Raw genomic sequence first — 19,965 nt, 5'->3', positions numbered from 1 at the left:
TTGTAAAATATAGACAGCAGATATAAATTCAGACACATTTTGATCACTAAATTTAAAATAAAATCATTTTTCCTACCTTGTCTGGTGATTTCATGAGTCTCTGGTTGCACTTTCTTCTTCTGACTGTGCATCCAATCTTTCTTTCAGCCTGTATGCTTCCTCTCCTCCAAACCTCATTCCCTCCCCCAACTTTTTCTTCCTCTCTCCCTGCCCTTTCTTTCTTTCTCTCTTCATGCCCCCTTTCTTTTTTTCCTATTTCTCTTCTTTCCTTCTATCTCCCTGCCTGCCCCCTTTCTTTCTTTCTCCCTGCCCTTCCCCAAGCCACTGCCACTGCCGCTGCCATTGGGGAACAGGACCCAAACGCCACCAACGGATAACAGGCCCCAAAGCCGACGCCGACGCCGCCCCATGCTCTCTCTGCTTCGGGCCGATCAATCTTCCTCTCCCCGACATCAATTCTGCCGTCGGAGAGGAAGTTCCGCCCAGCCAGGCAGCGATTGGCTGGCCCGAACTTCCTCTCCGACGGCAGAATTGACGTCGGGGAGAGGAAGATTGATCGGCCCGATAGATCGCCAAGGCAAAGGGAGTCCTGGATGATCGACTCACTTTGCCTTGGCGAGCTACTGGTCGATCGTGATCGACCTGTTGGGCACCCCTGTTTTAACATTACCCCATGAACATTAACCTGGAAGTTGATAGATGCACAATCTGAACGTACCATAGAAACTGCTTTTTTAGGGTTGGAGTCCATAGTTACAATGGCTCTCCACAGTTCGTCCATATTAACTACTGCAGGTTTACTCAACTCTTCAAAATGATCACTGTTAGTCCCAGAGGATAAGATCATACCCACATCTGTATTGGATGCCATTGACTGGGCTTCAGGGAGAGTCCTCTTCTCTAGAGATCCTCCTCCCACTGAACTTCCAGGGCTTGCCAGTCATACCTCTTCTCAGGTCAACTAGATAACCTGCTCCTCCACTGGGCTGAAGAATGGCCTGCTTCTGGATTGGGCTAAGAGAGGCCCAATCAAAACTAAGGTCCACTGAAAGATTCTGTGTCCCTCCTGAGTTCAGGGGTGTCTCCTTTTGCTGATGCGTCACTTCAAAATCCAGCATCATCTGCACAGTTTCTGGAGCCTCCAGCGGCCGGAGAATTCAGCCGGGATGCTCCCTTCCACTTCCCCATTGCAAAATGTGGCCCGAGAAGCTGACACGGAAGAAAATTCAGCGCTCCAGCAGGAGACCACCCGCCAGAGCAAAAGAACACTGATGGCAACAAGTCAGCTCAGCTGGGCAATGCACAGGCGGAAAAAAGGGCGAAGAAGAGAGCACTGGGAGAAGAGAGCACTGGTAAGGAGCTCCGCTTCAGCAGTCCGACCCCGACGCCATCTTGGATCGAACCGCCTATTAAATATGCTCTACTGTTCTTTATGTTGATTATCAGAGACTCGATTTGAAGAATATAAGCATTTGTAAATAAATTTGTGTGACATGCACATTTTTACCCATTAATGCTCAGAAAGACAGAAAAAAGGGACATCTTCATCTGAGTGTATTGGATATTGTCTGTCATTTTTCATACTTCAGATATGTGTGTATGGTTAGACCTTTGTTTCATTTTTACTTCAAGGGCAGATTATATTTATTATGCTTAATATAGAGTATTTTTGTTTAATTATTTGATAAGCTTTTACTGCTCGGTATTCAGCTGGCAGTGGTCAGCATTAGTGTTGACTATTGCTAGCTAAGGCCCTCTTTTCCTAAGCTTCTACTGCGGCCTTGGGTTCTAAATGCCTCAGTGCTCATAGGAATTCTATGAGCTTCGGAGCAGCATCGGAGCATTTAGCACTCCAGGCTGCGGTAGAAACCTGGGGATGATGGGTGCACAGCTGAAGGTTCATCTAGAGTGTCAGATACCCTGAATACGACTACATTGTGTTCAGCAATAGCACACTAAGAAATGTTTCTTATATGGTACATGCTTGTTATTAAAAACAAATACTCTTAATGTATTTAGGGTTGTATCTCAGTGTTCATTATTTTTTCTTTATTTTGCTCCTTTTCTCTTCCAATAGGTTCCATAGCAGAAAATGGAGTGAGCTCCTCCAGTGCCACAGACCATTCTCAGAAGCACCCATCTACTCTCAGCTTTCAGAGTGTAGCCAATAGCTCAGTGGATGAAGGAACCTACCCAAATTCCACTGCTAGTGATTTGACATGTAAACAAGAATGTGACTCTTTAGCCAATCAGCTGGCAAGCAGCACCACTTCTAAAGTGTCTGCATCTTCAGCGTCTCAGACATTCCACTGGTCCAACCCATCTGCCAAAAAACGTAGGCCATTGAGCCCAGCGCTGCCACGTATTGTGATCTTGTCTAAAGCTGCGTATATTCTTCTGGCCTCACAAAAGAGTGGGCAGTTGCCCACTTCAACTTCTCTCCTGCCTCATGGTGATGTATCATGGCAGAATTCTTTAAGGCCTTTGCTTTACAAGGACATGAGCAGTGAAGATCAGTCGATGTACTACAGACAGTGGACAATACCAAGGCAGCATCATGCAGATTATAATGGTCAGAGTGAAGCAGCAGGCCCTAGAGCCAACCATCCACGACGACTGCTTTTGACTGGACCCCCACAGGTTAGCGAGTTTCTTTTTTCATTTTTTCTTTTCAAGTGTTGATACTTTTTTTTTAAATACATTTTGTAGGTATGTGTTCTTATTGAGTTACTTCTAAATGGTACCTTTGTCATAAGTAACTTGCATCCAGTTTTATGATACTTTTCCCAATCATAAAGCATATTTTGCATGATGGAAATGACTTTCATACAATTGTGTGCAGATAGATGTACATGTGTGTGTATATGTATATATATATATATATATATATATATATACACACACACACACACACACACACACTATATCTATCTATCTATCTATATTTATTTATTTAATTCGTTTTCTATCCTGTTGGCCCCAAAGAGCTCAGAATGGGTTACAGGTTAAACATACATAATATCAGTACAAGATTACAATGCAAGTTTTCATCCTAGTTGGCACATATTAGGTGTAGTTATCCTCACAAGACACAGACTGGTTCAGTTACCAATATACAATTCTTTGTAGTACGTGGATCAAGGGCAGGGGGTCAGGGGGTGTTTTTTTTATTGCTTTTCTGAAGTTGAGGAGACCTTCAAGAGATCTGATCTGTGATGGCAGTCAATTCCAGTGGCTCGGTATGAAGTGGGAGTAGGACCATTGTTTGGCAGTTTGTAGTTGAAGGGCACGACCAGAGGGCGTTTTGAGGCATATTTCATCCTGGGAGCAGAGATATGTGTGTCACCTACAATCATAAGAGCTATTGGGTGGTAGGCAGGTGGGTATAGTAGGTTTTGGGGGAGATTTGGAGGAATCGCCATATTACATTACATTACATTAGAGATTTCTATTCCGCCATTACATTGCGGTTCAAGGCGGATTACAAAAGAGATATAGAAGGTGGGTTACAAAAGAAGATCTCTGGTCATTTCCAGAGCGAGTAAAGAGTAGATCAGGTTGATTCGGGGGGTCAGGAAGAAGATGGGAGGAAGGAAGGTACTTGTAGTGTTAAGACTTTTTCAGGGATTATATTTTAAGAGGGTAATGGTGAGATGTACTTCTGGCTCCTTTTATGTGAAGTTCACAGCAGTGCCCTCTTAGGTGCCCCACTGCTCTATTGGTGTGCCTATGTGGCCAGTCCATTGCAATGCTGGCCCCTCCCACATGCAAATGGTCTGGATTTGGATGTTTTTGAACTTGGACGGTTTTGTGATTGAAAATGGCAAACAAAATTTGATGTCCTAAGGTCATGGTGGCCAAGATGTCTAAGTAAACGATTTAAAAAAAAAAAAAATTTGGACATCTTGTGGTGTTGCCAGTTTCGAAAATCTCCAACTTTGGATGTCTTGCGGGAAACGTCCAAAGTTGGACTTAGACATCCTATCGAAAACGCCCCTCCATGTTAACTGAAGCTGTTATATTAGGTACAAAGGCTGAAGCAATGTTAAGTATTTTACCAAAACTGGATAGAGACCCATTACAAGTGGCTAACTATAGACCGTTGTTATTAATTATTATGAACATAAAAATATTTGTTAAAATAGGGAATATAAGAACATAAGCATCGCCTCTGCTGAGTCAGACCATAGGTCCATCGTGCCCAGCAGTCTGCTCCCGTGGCGGCCCCCCAGGTCAATGACCTGTAAGTGATCTTTTACTTAAAACATTTTGTCCTGTATAGTATCCCTCTAGTTATACCCTTCAATCCCCTTTGCCTTTAGGAACTTGTCCAATCCCATTTTGAAACCCAAAATCGTCCTCTGCTCTACCACCTCCTCTGGAAGCACATTCCAGGTGTCCACCACCCTCTGAGTGAAGAAGAACTTCCTAGCATTTGTTCTGAATCTGTCTTCCTTCAATTTTTTTGAGTGCCTTCTTGTTTTTGTTGCCCCCGCCAGTCTGAAGAATCTGTCCCTCTCTACCTTCTCTATACCCTTCATGATCTTGTAAGTTTCTATCATGTCCCCTCTAAGTCTCCGCTTTTCCAGGGAAAAGAGCTCCAGCCTCTCAGCATATGAAAGGTTTTCCATGCCCTTTATCATTCTTGTTGCTCTTCTCTGGACCCTCTTGAGTATTTGCCATATCCTTCTTAAGGTACGGCGACCAGTACTGAACGCAGTATTCCAGATGTGGGCGCACCATCACCCGATACAGCGGCAGGATAACTTCCTTGGTTCTGGTAGTGATTCCTTTTTTGATAATGCCCAACATTCTGTTCGCCTTTTTTGAGGCTGCTGCGCATTGTGCCGCCGGCTTCATTGTTCTATCCACCAAAACCCCCATGTCCTTTTCTAGGTTGCCTTCCCCCAATACCATCCCTCCCATTGTGTAGTTGTACATTGGGTTTTCTTTCCCTATGTGTAAGACTTTACATTTCTCTGCATTGAAGCTCATCTGCCATTTATTTGCCCATTCACTCAGTTTGTTCAGGTCCCTTTGTAGCTTCTTACATTCCTCAACAGTTCTAACCCTACTGGAGAGTTTTGTGTCGTCCGCGAATTTTATAACTTCGCACTTCGTCCCTGATTCCAGGTCATTAATAAATATATTGAACAGCAGCGGTCCCAGTACTGACCCCTGCGGGATGCCACTCGTGACCCCTTTCCAATCAGAGTAGTGTCCCTTTACTCCTACCCTCTGTTTCCTGTCCGCCAGCCAATTTCTGATCCATCTGTGCACGTCCCCTTCCACCCCGTGATTCCATAGTTTCCTTAGTGGGGTACCTTGTTGAAGGCTTTTTGGAAGTCCAGATATACGATGTCTATGGGGTCACCTTTGTCCAATTGTTCGTTTATCCCCTCAAAGAAGGCCAATGGAGGCCCGGGTATTGTTTCAACTAGGTTGTTTCTGTTACAAGGCTGTTTATGGTCCAGCGCCTTCTTACTTAGTCAATAGATTTTCTTTAGTATCATACAGACATAGTAGAAGAACTCATCCTTTGTTTAATTTTCCATCTGTCCAGGGTTGCAGGAGTAAGAAATTTCTAAATCATACTTTGGCATCTCAGGCAGCTCTTCATGACACCGAATTCCGAATATTGTTGCTTACTACCCATTCCTATGGCCATTTTAGAAAACAATTGAAGACCTATCTTTTTTCTAAATATTTGACCGTTTAACGAATCATCTTATTTTTCATGTAACATGTTTACTTCTATAACTTTTAGTAAACCATGTTGAACTTCTGGTTACGCGGTCAATAAGCACAATGTTATGTTATGTTATATTGAACTATGGAACTAACTGAGATACTGAGGAGACTGCAGCACACAGGAAGGAGTGCATATGCTCAGAATTGTATACTCGGTCCTGAGCTCAGAGAGAGTTTTTGTGTCCCTGTGCTTCAGATAATATCGCCCACTTGTGTGTCTGATCAATCCTACTATCTGCAGAATATGGTTGTTACAGATGAGAAGTAATGCTTTTCTCCTTTAGTGTAACAGAACACTGATTCTAGTTCCTTTTGCTCCTTTGGTCCTGAGCAGGTGGGGAAGACTGGTGCATATCTTCAGTTCCTCCGGATTCTCTTCCGCATGTTGATCAGGCTACTGGAGGTGGATGTATATGATGAGGAAGAGATCAATACATGTGAGTAGCAACTTGCAACTTTCTTGTGTTCAATCATGTTTCCTTTATGAGTGGTGGAAATGATAAATCTTTTAATTGCTTATATTTTAATTGAGCATCAATTGGGCAGGCTTGCATTAACATTTGAAATCCAACTCATATGTAATGAAATGACTGTGGATTCTAATATAAATTTTTAAAAAACCACAGCATCAGGTATTTTAGGACAACAGAACTGTAAGTGTTTCCCTATTATCTGAGAGCAGGTACCCTGTATTAATCAGAAATGTTAATGCATGACCTGCAATTAAAACAAGCATCAACGCTCCTTCTTGATGCAGTGTTAGTTTTGGGCTTGCCATATGTTAAAATTTTGTGTTATAGTGCAATAAGCCCCAAACTTAACACACTTTATTAGAAGGGTGCCAATGTGCTTTATGGTCATAATGCACATTATTAGCCTCTTAATGTGCATTAAACATTACCATGGATAGAAATGCGTGGAAAACATCCCGTTATGTAAATCTGATGACCAACTAAAAGCTGATGTCATTGTTCCTTCGCAAGAGCATCTTAAAGGGGATGGGCATTAAAGACTTTTATTTCTTCCCCCCCCTGAAACCCTCAAAACACATCCTCTCTCCTGAAGACCACCTCATCACAAATCTTCACTCCTTGAAGACCACCCACTCACAAACCCTCACCTCTTGAAGACCACCCATCATAATTCCTCCCTAAAGAGCCTTCTCATTCCCCCAAAGACCCCCTTCCCTCCTGTAGAGCACCCCCAGGCCTGCTTGTAGATATACTTAGTGTCTAGGTGTTCTAGGATAGCTGAGATCCCCAATTACTTCTACTTCTTCTGGTGCAGGGTTCAAAATATCAGGGCAATCCCTAGTGGTAGCATTATGGTATTATTGCAAGCATCAAGAAAGTGGTAGTACCATTTTGAACTCAGTACCAGCAGGGGCAGAATGTTTCCTGTTAGCCAGGGGAATAACGCAGGTATATTCAATATCCCCATTATTTTTTGCCCTTGCTGTTGAACCATTAGTTTGTAGAATCAGGGTGAATCAATAGATAATAGTCAATACACTTCATGAATGTAGATAAAAAGATCTCCTATATTGACAAAACCATGATATATGAGAAAACCACATATTTCGGTGCCAGCACTGATGACAGAGATTTAGGAATTCTCAAAGTTCTTGGGACTTAAAGTCTGACCCAAATTTATCCATTTAGTAATGTGGCAGATCAGAGATGTTTCAATATGCGATGTGCAGATGTAAGTCAATGACAAATATTTACAGGTTTAAGATAAATTTATTCAGTTGTCTTTAACCAGCTATAATCAAACAGCTGGACTTTTCTGAGGGTGCTATCCATAAGAATAGCCATACTAGGTCAGACCAGTGGTCCATCATGCCCAGCATCCTATTTCTCAACAGTGGCCAGGCCAGGTCACAAGTACCTGGTAGAAACAAATAATAGCTAGATTCTATGCCACTGATCCTAAGGCAACAAGTGGCTTCCCCTTGTTTGTCTCAATAGCAGAGTATGAACTTTTCCTCGAGGAACTTGTCCAAACCTTTTTAAACCCAGCTAAGCTAACCACTGTTACAATATCCTCTGAAAATGAGTTCTAGAGCTTAACTAGCTATGCTTTCTGCTCTTATCACAATCTCTGGCAACGCGTTCCAGAGCTTAACTATTCTCTGAGTAAAAAAATATTTCCTCCTATTGGTTCTAGAAGTATTTCCCTGTAACTTCGAGTGCCCCTAGTCTTTGTAATTTTTGACGGAGTAAAAAAATCGATCCACTTATACCCATTCTACACCACTCAGGACTTTGTAGACTTCAATCATATCTCCCCTCAGCCGCCTCTTTTCCAAGCTGAAGAGTCCTCATACAAGAGGAGTTCCGTCCCCTTTACCATCCTGGTCGCTCTTCTTTGAACCTTTTCTAGTGCCGCTATATCTTTCTTGAGATAAGGAGACCAGAATTGAATGCAATACTCAAGGTGAGGTCGCACCATGGAGCAATACAAGGGCATTATAACATTCTTAGTCTTGTTAACCATTCCTTTTTTAATAATTCCTCGCATCTAGTTTGCTTTTTTGGCCGCCAAAGCATATTGGGCAGAAGATCTTTTTCTTGGGCGCTAACCCCCAAAGTGATCTTATTTACCATCCCTTTTCTAATAATTCCTAGCATCCTGTTTGCTTTTTTTAGTGTGTTGTCTACAATAACACCTAGATCTTTTTCTTGGGTGCTGACTTATAAGGTAGACCCCTAGTATCTGGTAACTATGATTTGGGTTATTCTTCCCAATGTGCATCACTTTGCGTTTCTCCACATTAAAGATAGTCTGCCATTTTGATGCCCAGTTTTCCAAGTTCCTAAGGTCTACTTGCAGTTTTTCACAGTTTGCATATGTTTTAACCACTTTGAATAGTTTTGTGTCACCTGCAAATTTAGGGGGAATTCATCAAGGGGAGGTAAGTGATTTAGCATGTTTAAACTCTAACAGCCTCTTTTACAAAGCCGCGCTAACGGCCCCAAAGCCCATAGAGATTTAAAGGGTTTCGGGGCTGTTGCCGCGTGGCTTTGTAAAAGAGGCCATAAGACACCCAATATATTCCTATGGGTGTCTTAGTATGCTAAATCGGTTAGTGATCTTGATGAATTCCCCACTTAATCACCTCAGTCAACATTCTGATTTCCAGATCATTTATAAATATGTTAAATAGCATCTGTCCCAGTAGCACACCACTCTCCATTAAGAAAATGGCCATTTAAGCCTACCCTCTGTTTTCTGTCCACAACAAAACACTGCCTCCTATCCCATGACTTTAGTTTTACCAGGAATTGAAAGCTTTCTGGAAATCTAGATACTACATCAATCAGCTCACCTTTATCCACATGCTTATTCATGCCTTCCAAGAAATTAAGCAAATTGATGAGGCAAGACTTTCCTTGGCTGAACACATGCCGACTCTGTCCTATTAAACCATGTTTGTCTACTTGTGTCATAGTTTTATTCTTTATAATAATTTGCTTGGCACTGAAGTCAGGTTTACTTGTCTATAATTTTCCAGATCACCCTGGAACCTCTTTTAAAAACTAGCATTTCAGGTACCACAGACGATTTTAACAGCATGTTACAGTTCCTCTTTAATTTTGGGACTTAATACTCAGCTTTTAATGCATTCACACAACTGCCTAAGAAATAGACAAGTTTTATTTATTTAAAAATTTATATACCGCATAAAAACTATGCAGTTTACAAAATCACATGCATACATATTAAAAATACTAAAACATGTTTCGACAGAATAAACACAATAAAACATTGACTAGCCCCTTTTTTCAAATTCATTCTACAAGATGGAAAGACAAAATCCCATAAAAACATTTATAGGACAGTAAAACTTTAACAGAAAATAGCATTAGCACATGAAGGCATTGACAAATAATTGTGTTTTCCACATTTTCTTAAAGTTCAGTCTCCCATCATTCTCTTTCATTCACCTATACTGTCCAAATCATTTTCATGTCATTTCATTTCTAAGAAGTCTTTTATTGAACCAAAAAACTCGTCCACAGCATGAACAACAAACGGGCAGGTAGGTTATACATGCTTAGTTACACAACTTGCATGGTTGCCAGCTAACGTTAAAGCTAACCGATCAGCAATGGCTTCCAAGCATTAAAATAGACTTCTTTTGTAACCCCTTCTCTTTTAAGATCTATTCACTTCTGATCTAAGTTTGTTGCAGTACTTTTAAACCATTTTGTATCCTTCAGTAGGGTATTCAAGTCAGCCCGATCAGTTTTTATCTCCCACGCTACACTGTCTGTCTGGGGTGCATGAATTAACCCACTTCCAGTGCTCATTTTTTTTTTCTTGTTTTGCAACTGCTTCCTTGCATTGTATCTGCCAGGTGAACCTCTTCTTATGCCCCAGTCCTTTTAAGGCAAAATGGATATAGTTTTAAATGTTGATTCAGTATTTATGAACTGGTGAGCCACTCCTGCCTCATGCATCCATTCACTGAAATAGTCACCACATTGTTTGTGAGGATAGGACATGCTTGGGATTTCTACAGTGGCATTAGAAGCTTTTGGTATCATGTTATATTTAAGACAATAATTTTCATTGACAGTAATTCTCTTGTGGAAATCTTGAAAACTTGACTGGAATGTGGGCCTTGAGAACCATGGTTGATCACCTTCGATCTAGATAGATTTTCAGAACTCTGCACTAAAAAGGAATTATATCACATTCAGGCTGGTGTCAGGTATAGCTTTTTGCAGACCATGTCTGGGAGTTGCAACATGTCTGTGCAGCACAGGCCTTGTAGACAGATGTGCATTCCTTGCCCTGTTATCTCTGATGTGTATTGTTAATTTGTGTATTTTTTTAGATCACTCAGAAAACAATGACATTTCACAGTCTGTGAGCGATCAGTGGCCTGATATCGAGATATTCAGCAAAATGACCTTCGATACGACTGTGCATGATCCAAAATACAGCTGCATAAGCCCTGTCTATACAGAAAAGCTCTCAAAGGTGAAGCTAGGTTAGTAAAAGCTTGATTCTTTAAAAATACTTCTGCTGCCTCAAATTTATGTTGCTGGAGATATTTTAAGGCATACTTTGCAGAAGGGCTTTTAGAAGTCACAAAAGGTAAAATTGTGCAGTGCACTAAGCCAGTTCAGTCCTCCTGCCTCTCTCTGTAGGAGATGCTTGCCAGATCCAGGCATCCATCCAGATGAGGTACATTGAAACAAGCCCTACTAATTGAAAGGAGTTGTATAAGATACTTGGCATATGTAAAACCAGTGGCGTACCAAGGGGAGGGCAGTCCACCCCGGGTGCACACTCCAAGGGGGTGTACAGCCGGCCAGATCCAGAACTTCCTGCGCTGCTCCAAACGGCACCTCAGCACAGCTGCCGTACTTATAACAGAGCAGAGTCAGCAGCCGCACTGAAAGGAACGAAAATCCCGCGATGACTGTGCCGTCTACTGCCTCTGTTCCGGAAGAGTTAAGTGACGTTGGGGGCGGGGGGTGTGGACCGGCAGCCGCAGTCATCGCAGGATCTTGCCGCAACTCCCTGCGTCTGCCGGCCCTGCGTCTGACCCTCCGACGTCACTTACCTCTTCCATCCGGAGCAGAAGCAGTTATCGCGGGACCTTGCTGATTTGGGATGGAGAAAAAAAGGAGCATAGTAGGGTGATAAAGGGAGAGAAAGGAGGTCAGGGTATTATAGAAGGGTGTGGAGGGTGAGAAAGGGGGGTCATGGTGGTATGGAATCATGGTGAAGGGTGAGAAAGGGGATCAGGGTGGTATGGAAACATGGTGAAGGGTGAAAAAGGGGGTCAGGGTGGTATGGAAGGGTGTGGAGGGTGAGAAAGGGGGGTCAGGATGGTATGGAAGCTTGGTGGAGGGAGAGAAAGGGGCAGATGCTGATGGAATTGCGGGGAAAGAGACATAAGGAAGAAGGATAGTACATGGAATTTGGTTGGAGGAAGAGAAAGGGGGCAGATGCTGATGGAAGTGGGGGGAAGGGAGAGGAGAGAGTGAAATGCCAGACCATGTAGGTGTGGGAGAGGGAAGGGAAGAAGAGGAGAGGAGAGATGCCAGACCATTGGAGGAGGGAAGGGAAGAAGATGGATGCCAGACTAATGGGAGTTAAGGGAGAAATGGAAGGGGGATACATAAAGTTTCTAGAATGGGAATAGAAAGAGAGAAGATGCCATATAGAAGGGGCAGAGAGAGAGGGTAGACAGTGGTTGAAAGGAAGAGAGTGACAAAAAGATGAGGAAAGCAGAAGCCAGAGAAGACAAGGTAGAAAAAAATTATATTTATTTATTTTTTGCTTTAGGTGAGATGCATCGCTGTTTCTGTGATGTTGCATTGTATGCAGAGTCCAGCTTCTTGGTGCTTCAGTTTAACCTTTGTCTATGTATTTTTATTCTATCTCCCCATTTACAAAACTGTAGAGCGTTTTTTAGCATTGGCATCTGAGCTGTTACCATCGTGGCTAAAAACCACACTACAGTTTTGTAAAAGGGGAAGGAGTTAGTTTGTGATTACATACTAGGCGAAGGTGTTTTCTGTGTGTTCGAAAAGACATGGTTTTCTGGTAGGACTGACTGTGTAGGATTGATCTGTACTAGTCTGGCTTGTTTAGTTTTACAATGGGTTTATTGATGTACTGCTCACTGCAGTATGTAAGATGCTGCCTTTTCCTAGATATTCGTGTGTGGTGTGTGGATTGTTACTAAAAATCATGTTTTTCATACAGATGGGGGGAGGGTGTCACATATGCTAGGTACGCCACTGTGTAAAACAAAAAGTAGCACCAACACAAAATACAGAATTAATGCTGTGTGTCATTGTTAAGGATATGTTGAAACCATCAGCTCAATGTGCGGCAGCAGGTAAGAAAGCAAATAGAGCATTAGGAATTACCAGGAAAGGAATATAAAACAAAGATGAAAATGTTATAATGCTCTTATTGCTTTATGGTACAGCTGCATCTTGAATACCGTGTGCAATTCTGGTCGTTGAATCTCAAAAAAGATATTTCGGAATTAGAAAAGATACAAAAAAGAACGATGAAAATGAGAAGAGGGATGGGATGACTTCCCTTTGAGGAAAGGCTGAAGCAGCGAGGGCCTTTCAGCTTGGAAAAGAGATGGCTCAGGGGTGGTATGATAAAGGTCTATAAAATACTGAGCAGAGTGGAAAGGGTAGATGTGAATTGCTTGTTTACGCTTTCCAAAACTACTAGGACTAGGGGGCATGTGATTAAGCTTCTAAGTAATACATTTAAAACAAACCGAAGTAAATATTTCTTCACACAATGTGTAATTAAGCTCTGGAATTCGTTGCTGGAGAATGTGATGAAATCGGTTAGCTTAGCAGGGTTTAAAAAAGGCTTGGACAAATTCCTAAAAGGGTAGTCCATAGGTCACTATTGAGATGGCTTGGGAAAATCCACTGCTTTTTCTTAGGATAAGCAGCATAAAATATATTTTATTACTTGGCATCTAGCTAGGTACTTGGGACCTGGGTTGACCACTGTTGGAAACAGGATGCTGGACTTGATGGACCTTCTGTCTGTCCCAGTATGGCAGTTCTTATGTTTTTTTGACTGTTTTTCAGTCAAACCTTATGTGTTCTTACTCTTAACAGAAACCAACAATGAAGTGAAGAATGAGGAGCCTAAGAAGCGGAAGACTATATCCATGATGTTAACAAAATATGCTGCATATAATACATTCCATCATTGCGAGCAGTGCCATCAATACATGGATATCAACCCTTCTGCTCAGGTTCGTAAAGTGACATTGGCCACTGGGTAGAAGATTTCAAAGAAGAGTGCAAAGGTAGTCCTGCACTCCTTCTCATGAAGACCTTTTTGGGCCTGTTTATGGGCTTCAAGTCACCACCTGTTAACAGAGGGGAGATTGGTTGTATGCATGGAGAGCTTTTTATTGAGTGAATTTGATAATAAGGGTTGTAATTTAATGACTGCTATATTTCGGGTAGTATTAATTGTATTTTAGGATGCATTGTATGGATGTAAGGGTTCGCTTATTGTAATGATAATTCTGTTGCAAATACATAGGATTTCTGTGCTGTAGCTGTTCCTTCACTCTAGAAGTGAACTTTGCAGAAGCTGTCAGTCAAATCTTCCAACTCCTCCCCTTCAGCACTGAAGAACAGCTCCCCCTTCAGTTTTTCTTTCTGCAAGCGAACTCAGAAGATATGTTCTGATCTGCTCTCTGCTCTGCTCAATAAATCTATGGCATTTAAATTGGTGGAAATTTTGAAAATATTTAAAAACTTGGTTGTTCACACAATAGTTATTCAAGGTTATTAGCTGATGAACAGTAATTAAGTATATCTTATTTTGAACCCTTTAACAACTATCTAATCTTAACTAACAGTATCCTTTCCATATGGCCTATTAGTATGTTATCTCCTTTTAATGAACTGTAAACCGAATCAAGCTCCTTAGGGAAATGATCCAGTATATAAATTGAAGATTAGATTAGATTTTTCTTAATTTCTGGTATTTTTTCCATCAGTTTTCTATTTTCTTGCCTTGCTTCGGTGCTCAGAGGTCTCCTTCTTGGGCTTACTCTGCCAGGGAAAGGATGTAGTCCCGCATGGGCAGACTGCTGCTTGCTGGCCAATCTCACGCTGAGTACCTGTAGAGCCAGCCTGCTATCTGTCCCTTCAGGAGCTCGGGGTCTGTTCTCTTGGGAGCTTGCTCACTTGCTGATTTATCAGAGGTTTGAGCGCAGGCTATGTAACAACCCCTGGGATATCAGGGAGCCGGCTACAAATTTTCTCCCCTGACACGTCACGTGGATTTTTAGTTAAAGTTTAAGTCTATAAGCATATTTTTTCAAAGAATTTTAGCCTATCAGGTTGTGTTATGGGAAAGGAATGTTGGTAAACTAATACAGGATTCTAGTTCTTATCAGGTTTTTAGAAAGGCATTTTTATATTATGTTATAATTCTTTTCTGGTAAATTGTATACAAAACACTGCTATAAATTTTTGTTTAGGAAGGTCAAGGATGTTATATGGCAATGGAAAGTGGATGAGGAATTTGTGAGAAATGTGGATAATGTTATAATGGTTTGATATCAGACTGTTTATGGTTGTTTTTTTATATATTGTACTTTATTGAAACACAATAAAAATGTTTAAACATAAAAGACCAAAATCTATCAGTGTGTGTAGCTCTTGTGATCCCCAACTGGCTTAGCATTCATGTGACAAAAGGCACACTAACAAATTAGCTTGTGTCATATATTCATCTCTGTTATGAGCTGCATGGTGATACAAACCCTTTCAAATTAGAGCCACTGCAACTGCTGTGGTTCCTTTAAAATCTGCTTCATTGGAAAGCATTTGCAAAGCAGCTGCTTGCTCCTTGCTTTGTACCACATCGCTTCTCACAACTTGCTTCGACCGAACAGCCTGCCTTTGTGATTTGTGCAACTTTTGCTTCATTATCTGAGCGACCCTGATTTGAGGGGTCACCCTCTTGTGTTCCTGATTACTCCCTGCTTATCAACAAATACAGCAAAATGACTTACCAAAGACTACAGGATTAAGGCACACGATCCCTCCCATCTCCCCAAGAGCAGAACCATGCCTTGAGTTACGGAACTAACTGAGGGATTGATGAGACTGCTGTACTTTCAAAATACATGCTCATGCTGTTTTCACTATTTCCGAGCTCTGGGCCAACTGTTCTTCCGTCCTGGTGCAGTGCATTGCCCACTTGCCTGCCAATCGATATTGCATTCTGTGGGAAAACACCTGATAAAGGTGAACAACTTTGCATTCCACTTGAGGGAGTTTTTGTGGAGGAGATGACTTTAAAGCTGTGTCTGTCTCTTGCTATAGTGAACTGACTTGTTTTCTGTTCAGCAGATGTCAGACTCTACACTGCATGCTTTTACATTTTCATCTTCCCTGCTGGGTGAAGAAGTTCAGCTTCATTTCATCATTCCTAAATCCAAGGAACATCACTTTGTCTTTGGCAAGCAGGGAAAGCACCTTGAGAGCATGCGTCTACCGCTTGTATCTGACAAGGTAGGTTCATATTGTTACAGCATTTCTGGTGTCTAGTTCTGTTTCTGGCAAAAATACAATAATAACATTACATTACATTAGAGATTTCTATTCTGCCATTACCTTGCGGTTCAAGGCGGATTACAAAAGAGTTATAGAAGGTGGGTTACAAAAGAAGATCTCTGGTCATTTCCAGTGAAGGTAAATAGTAGATTCGGGGAGACGGGAAGATGATGGGAAGAAGGAAGGTATTCGTGGTGTTAAGGCTTTTTCAGGGCTTTCTTGAAGAGTATAGTCTTTATTTCTTTTCTGAATATGTTGTAGTCTGGGGTCGTTACCAGTAGTTTGGAAATTTGGTTGTCTAGTTTTGCTGCTTAAGTGGCTAGGAGGCCATCATATAGTTTTTGCCATTTAATAATATATAAGCTTTCGCTATACTTACTGATGAATTCAAGTTCTCTTCTTTCAATTTCTTTTGCCCTATTTAGCAAAATGTGAACACAGTGAAGAGCCCTATTTTCACTCCGTCAAGTGGCCGCCACGAGCATGGCCTATTGAATCTTTATCATGCAATGGAAGGCATCAGTCACCTTCATATTCTAGTGGTCAAGGAATTTGAAATGCCACTTTATCGCAAATACTGGCCCAACCACATCATGTTGGTGCTACCTGGAGTGTTCAACAATGCTGGTGTTGGTAAGCAGAATTTTGATAGGATTTTGTATAGAATTAGCACTATTTAATATTACCTAAACTAAATTATTTTATTGCAGTAAGGCAATGTTTTCACACAGTTGCACAAAAGCTGACATCTGTATTTTGGTGGCTACAGTATTAGTTGGACATCTAGCATTTTCTTGGTCCAGAGGAAGGCTTCTAAAATGGTGCGTAGTCTTTGTCATAAAGTGTATAGGGACAGATTTAAAAATCTCAATCTGTATACTTTGAAGGAAAGGTGGGAGAGGGGAGATATGATAGAGTCATTTAAATACCTACGTGATGTAAATGCACATGAGTCGAGTCTCTTTCATTTGAAAGGAAGCTGTGGAATGAGAGAAAATATTTTTTTACAGAAAGGGTGGTAGATACGTGGAACAGTCTCCAAATAGAGATGGTGGAGACAGAGACTGTCTCTGATTTCAAGAAAGCTTGGGATAGTCACGTGGGATCTCTTAAAAAGAGGAAGAGTTAATGGTTACTGCGGATGGGCAGACTGGAAGGGCCATTTGACCTTTATCTGCCATCATGTTTCTGTTTCTATACCCATTTATAAGGATAATTTTGTAAAAGGCCACCTAACTTGTGTAGCAAGTATGCATACTGTAAGTTGTACCCTTTTTCCTGCTATACAGTATGCATAATTTGTATGTGAAATCTCTTTATTGAAATTTTTGTATTCAAACAATCATTGATACAATGTCTCGGTCATTGCCTTTCTGAACAATAGAATACCTAAGCCTATCCCCTACATAATCCCCCTGTCACACCTCTTTAAAACTTTATTAGATCTTTTTATTTAAAAACAAAAGTTCAAAAAAGACAATCAAAGTGTAGCATAATCTAATATTGTAAACTTTCTAAACATTCAACTACTAATCTTTGCAGTTTCTCAACCCTAACCCTTCCATTCCTCCACCTCCACCCCCCATCTTACCAGGATATATAAATAGTGATATGGATCACAAAAAGGTTGATATACATAATCAGTGAACAATGGTAGAGATCAAAGAATACAAAAGAAACCAACCTTCCCAACCAACCCCTAAATACCCCCCTCCCCACAAACTCCCAGCTCATCCAGAAACAGAATCCTCCCAGTGAAACCAATTAATCAACCTCCACCCCCCCAAACCTTGAAGTCCCGGGAGGAGTGACGGAAAATCCAAACGATATCATGGAGTGCAAGTGTGAAGCTAATAAGGAAGAAAGAGAAAAAACCCCAAACAATTTGAAGAAAACAAATACCCCAGAACTTAGGATACAGAAAACAGAGGATCACCCAGCTAATTTAAAATATGCCCCCTAATTCTCGGCTGCAATGTGTATATGTATGACCCCTAGATGGCCAAAAAGCTTTTTTTTTTTTTAACATTTAAAGGTCAACTGCAGGTCTTTGAGTTCCATTCTGATGCTATTTTCTTGCCAGTTTCTCTTGGTACTGCTGGTCAGCCCCTAGCAGAAGTACTGTTGAAACTATTGCTAGAAGCTGAACTGGCATTTTTCTGTGGGATCCATCAGGGTCAGTTTTGAGCATGGTTCATTCCTGCCATCTTACCCACTGAACCACTAGGGATAGTCAAGTAGGTCTAGAGATCCTGTTAGGACGCGGGGGAGAGGGGGGGACTTCTGTTTTTGGGGTGGGGTCTGGGAGGATGGATTGGAATCAGTGAAGATGAATCATGTTGGTAAGGCTTCTGTTATTGGGGGGGTCAGGTCATTTTGTGGGGGTCAAGACGGTGGGGGAGCATGGAAAGCTAATGGATGGTTCCTAAAAGCTGGATGAGTACTGGCTGATTTTCGGTGCTGATACCCACATAACAAAGTGGGCATACAACCTCTCTGTCGGCCTGCTTAGCTATGCAGCTACCTACATGAATTATTGCAGGTACCTGCATAACTGCCGGCTCGTCCCCCTCTGCCCCTGGAATGCCCTTCCACTGCCCTGATTCAGGACAGCCAATCAGAGCCAATATTCAGTGGCACTGCCCAGTTAAGAGTTGCTGGGTATCAGCAGCTAGCCTACTGACAGTGGTGGAGTAAAGGGGTATGGGGGTGGGACGAACTGCCCTAGGCGCCAGCACCTCACCTCCTCTCTGCCCCCTCTCCCCCGCACCTCTTTGGCTCTTCGCCAGTTTGAGCAGCATCTCCAACCTGCTGCTCGCACTGACTTCTTTTTTTTTTTTAATTCTTTATTCATTTTTAATTCCAAAACAAAGTGCAAACACATGAACAACCAAGTAATAACACAACCTGCACTCTATTCCAACAAATATTATGCAGTTATTGAATCCCCCCTCCCGCACCCATCCTCCCCTCATGAATGTGTATAACAACCTTTCATAAATCAAAGGGAAATAATACTAATATTTCATAACTTGCAGTATTTTGTTAATGGGCCCCAAATTTCCATAAATTTACTATGGTGTCCCCTCTGTAAAGAATTCATGTTTTCAAACTTATAAATTTGACATAAGGACTCCCACCAAAAACTATAATTCAAGTTATCCCAATTTTTTCATTATCATCTGCATGGCCACTCCTGTCATGATGAGGAGCAACTTATTCTGATTTGCATTTATAGGTTTCTTAGTTAATAATATAATTCCAAATAATATTATATCATATGATAGTGATAAAGGAATTGCCAATATCGTAATAATTTGACCCCAGATAGATTTCCAGAATTTGAGTATCAAAGGACAAAAATAAAGCATCCACAACCAGACACAGAAAAACGCATTCCCCATTTATACCCCCCTCTCCCCCCCGATCAAAGAAGTTAAAAGATCAAAACTACATGACGGCCTCCTAGCCACTCAAGCAGCAAGACTGGACAACCAGATCTCCAACCTTCTGATGTCCACCCCAGACTACAAGACATTCAGAAAAGAACTAAAAACTATACTTTTCAAGAAATTCCTAAAACAGCCCTAACCTCACGTACTCTCAAAATCACTAACATAGACAAAGGATCTACCCTTTACTATCATAGCAAGGACAATTGTGCTCCCATTGAAACCCCAGTTTATAAATCTTCTGTTAAGCCTCCTGTTCTTAACTACCAAAGAAATATCAAAAGATCTACTCTTCACCACTCTAGCAAATCAGTTGTTCTCCCATTGTAACCCTGTTTATAAATCTTTTGTAAGCCGCCTTGAACCTCAAGGTAATGGCGAAATAGAAATCCCTAATGTAATGTAATGTAATAAAGGGACGTTGGCTCGCACTGACTTCTGCTCTCCATCCAAAGTTACTTCCTGGGGAAATGACTTCTGAGGGAGAGCCGAGGCTGGTGTGGGCAGCAGGATGGAGATGCTGCTTGCACTGGCGAAGAGTTAGAGGTGCGTGGGGAAGGAATGGGGTGAGGGCAGAGAAGAGAGTGGGAGGTGCCACCGTTCCAGGCATCTCTTACACTTGCTATGCCACTGCCTACTGAGCACAAATTAAGCAGACTGGAATTTAGTAT

The 19,965-nt window shown here is 41.6% G+C and overlaps 1 protein-coding gene across 1 annotated transcript in view; it reads left to right on the top strand.

Moving 5' to 3' along the window:
* The window catches only part of GREB1L (GREB1 like retinoic acid receptor coactivator), a 415,187-nt gene that overhangs the window by 364,536 nt on the left and 30,686 nt on the right, over positions 1 to 19,965 (top strand). The window contains 6 exon segments of the mRNA XM_033933926.1: positions 2,078 to 2,640; positions 6,086 to 6,188; positions 10,598 to 10,753; positions 13,377 to 13,516; positions 15,639 to 15,800; positions 16,268 to 16,475. Coding sequence (XP_033789817.1) covers positions 2,078 to 2,640; positions 6,086 to 6,188; positions 10,598 to 10,753; positions 13,377 to 13,516; positions 15,639 to 15,800; positions 16,268 to 16,475 — 1,332 coding nt within the window.

This window comes from Geotrypetes seraphini, chromosome 2, assembly GCF_902459505.1.
Source record: "Geotrypetes seraphini chromosome 2, aGeoSer1.1, whole genome shotgun sequence".
NCBI lineage: Eukaryota > Metazoa > Chordata > Amphibia > Gymnophiona > Dermophiidae > Geotrypetes > Geotrypetes seraphini.
The sequence above is the reverse complement of the archived record's forward strand: the minus strand, read 5'-3'. Positions and strand labels throughout refer to the sequence as shown.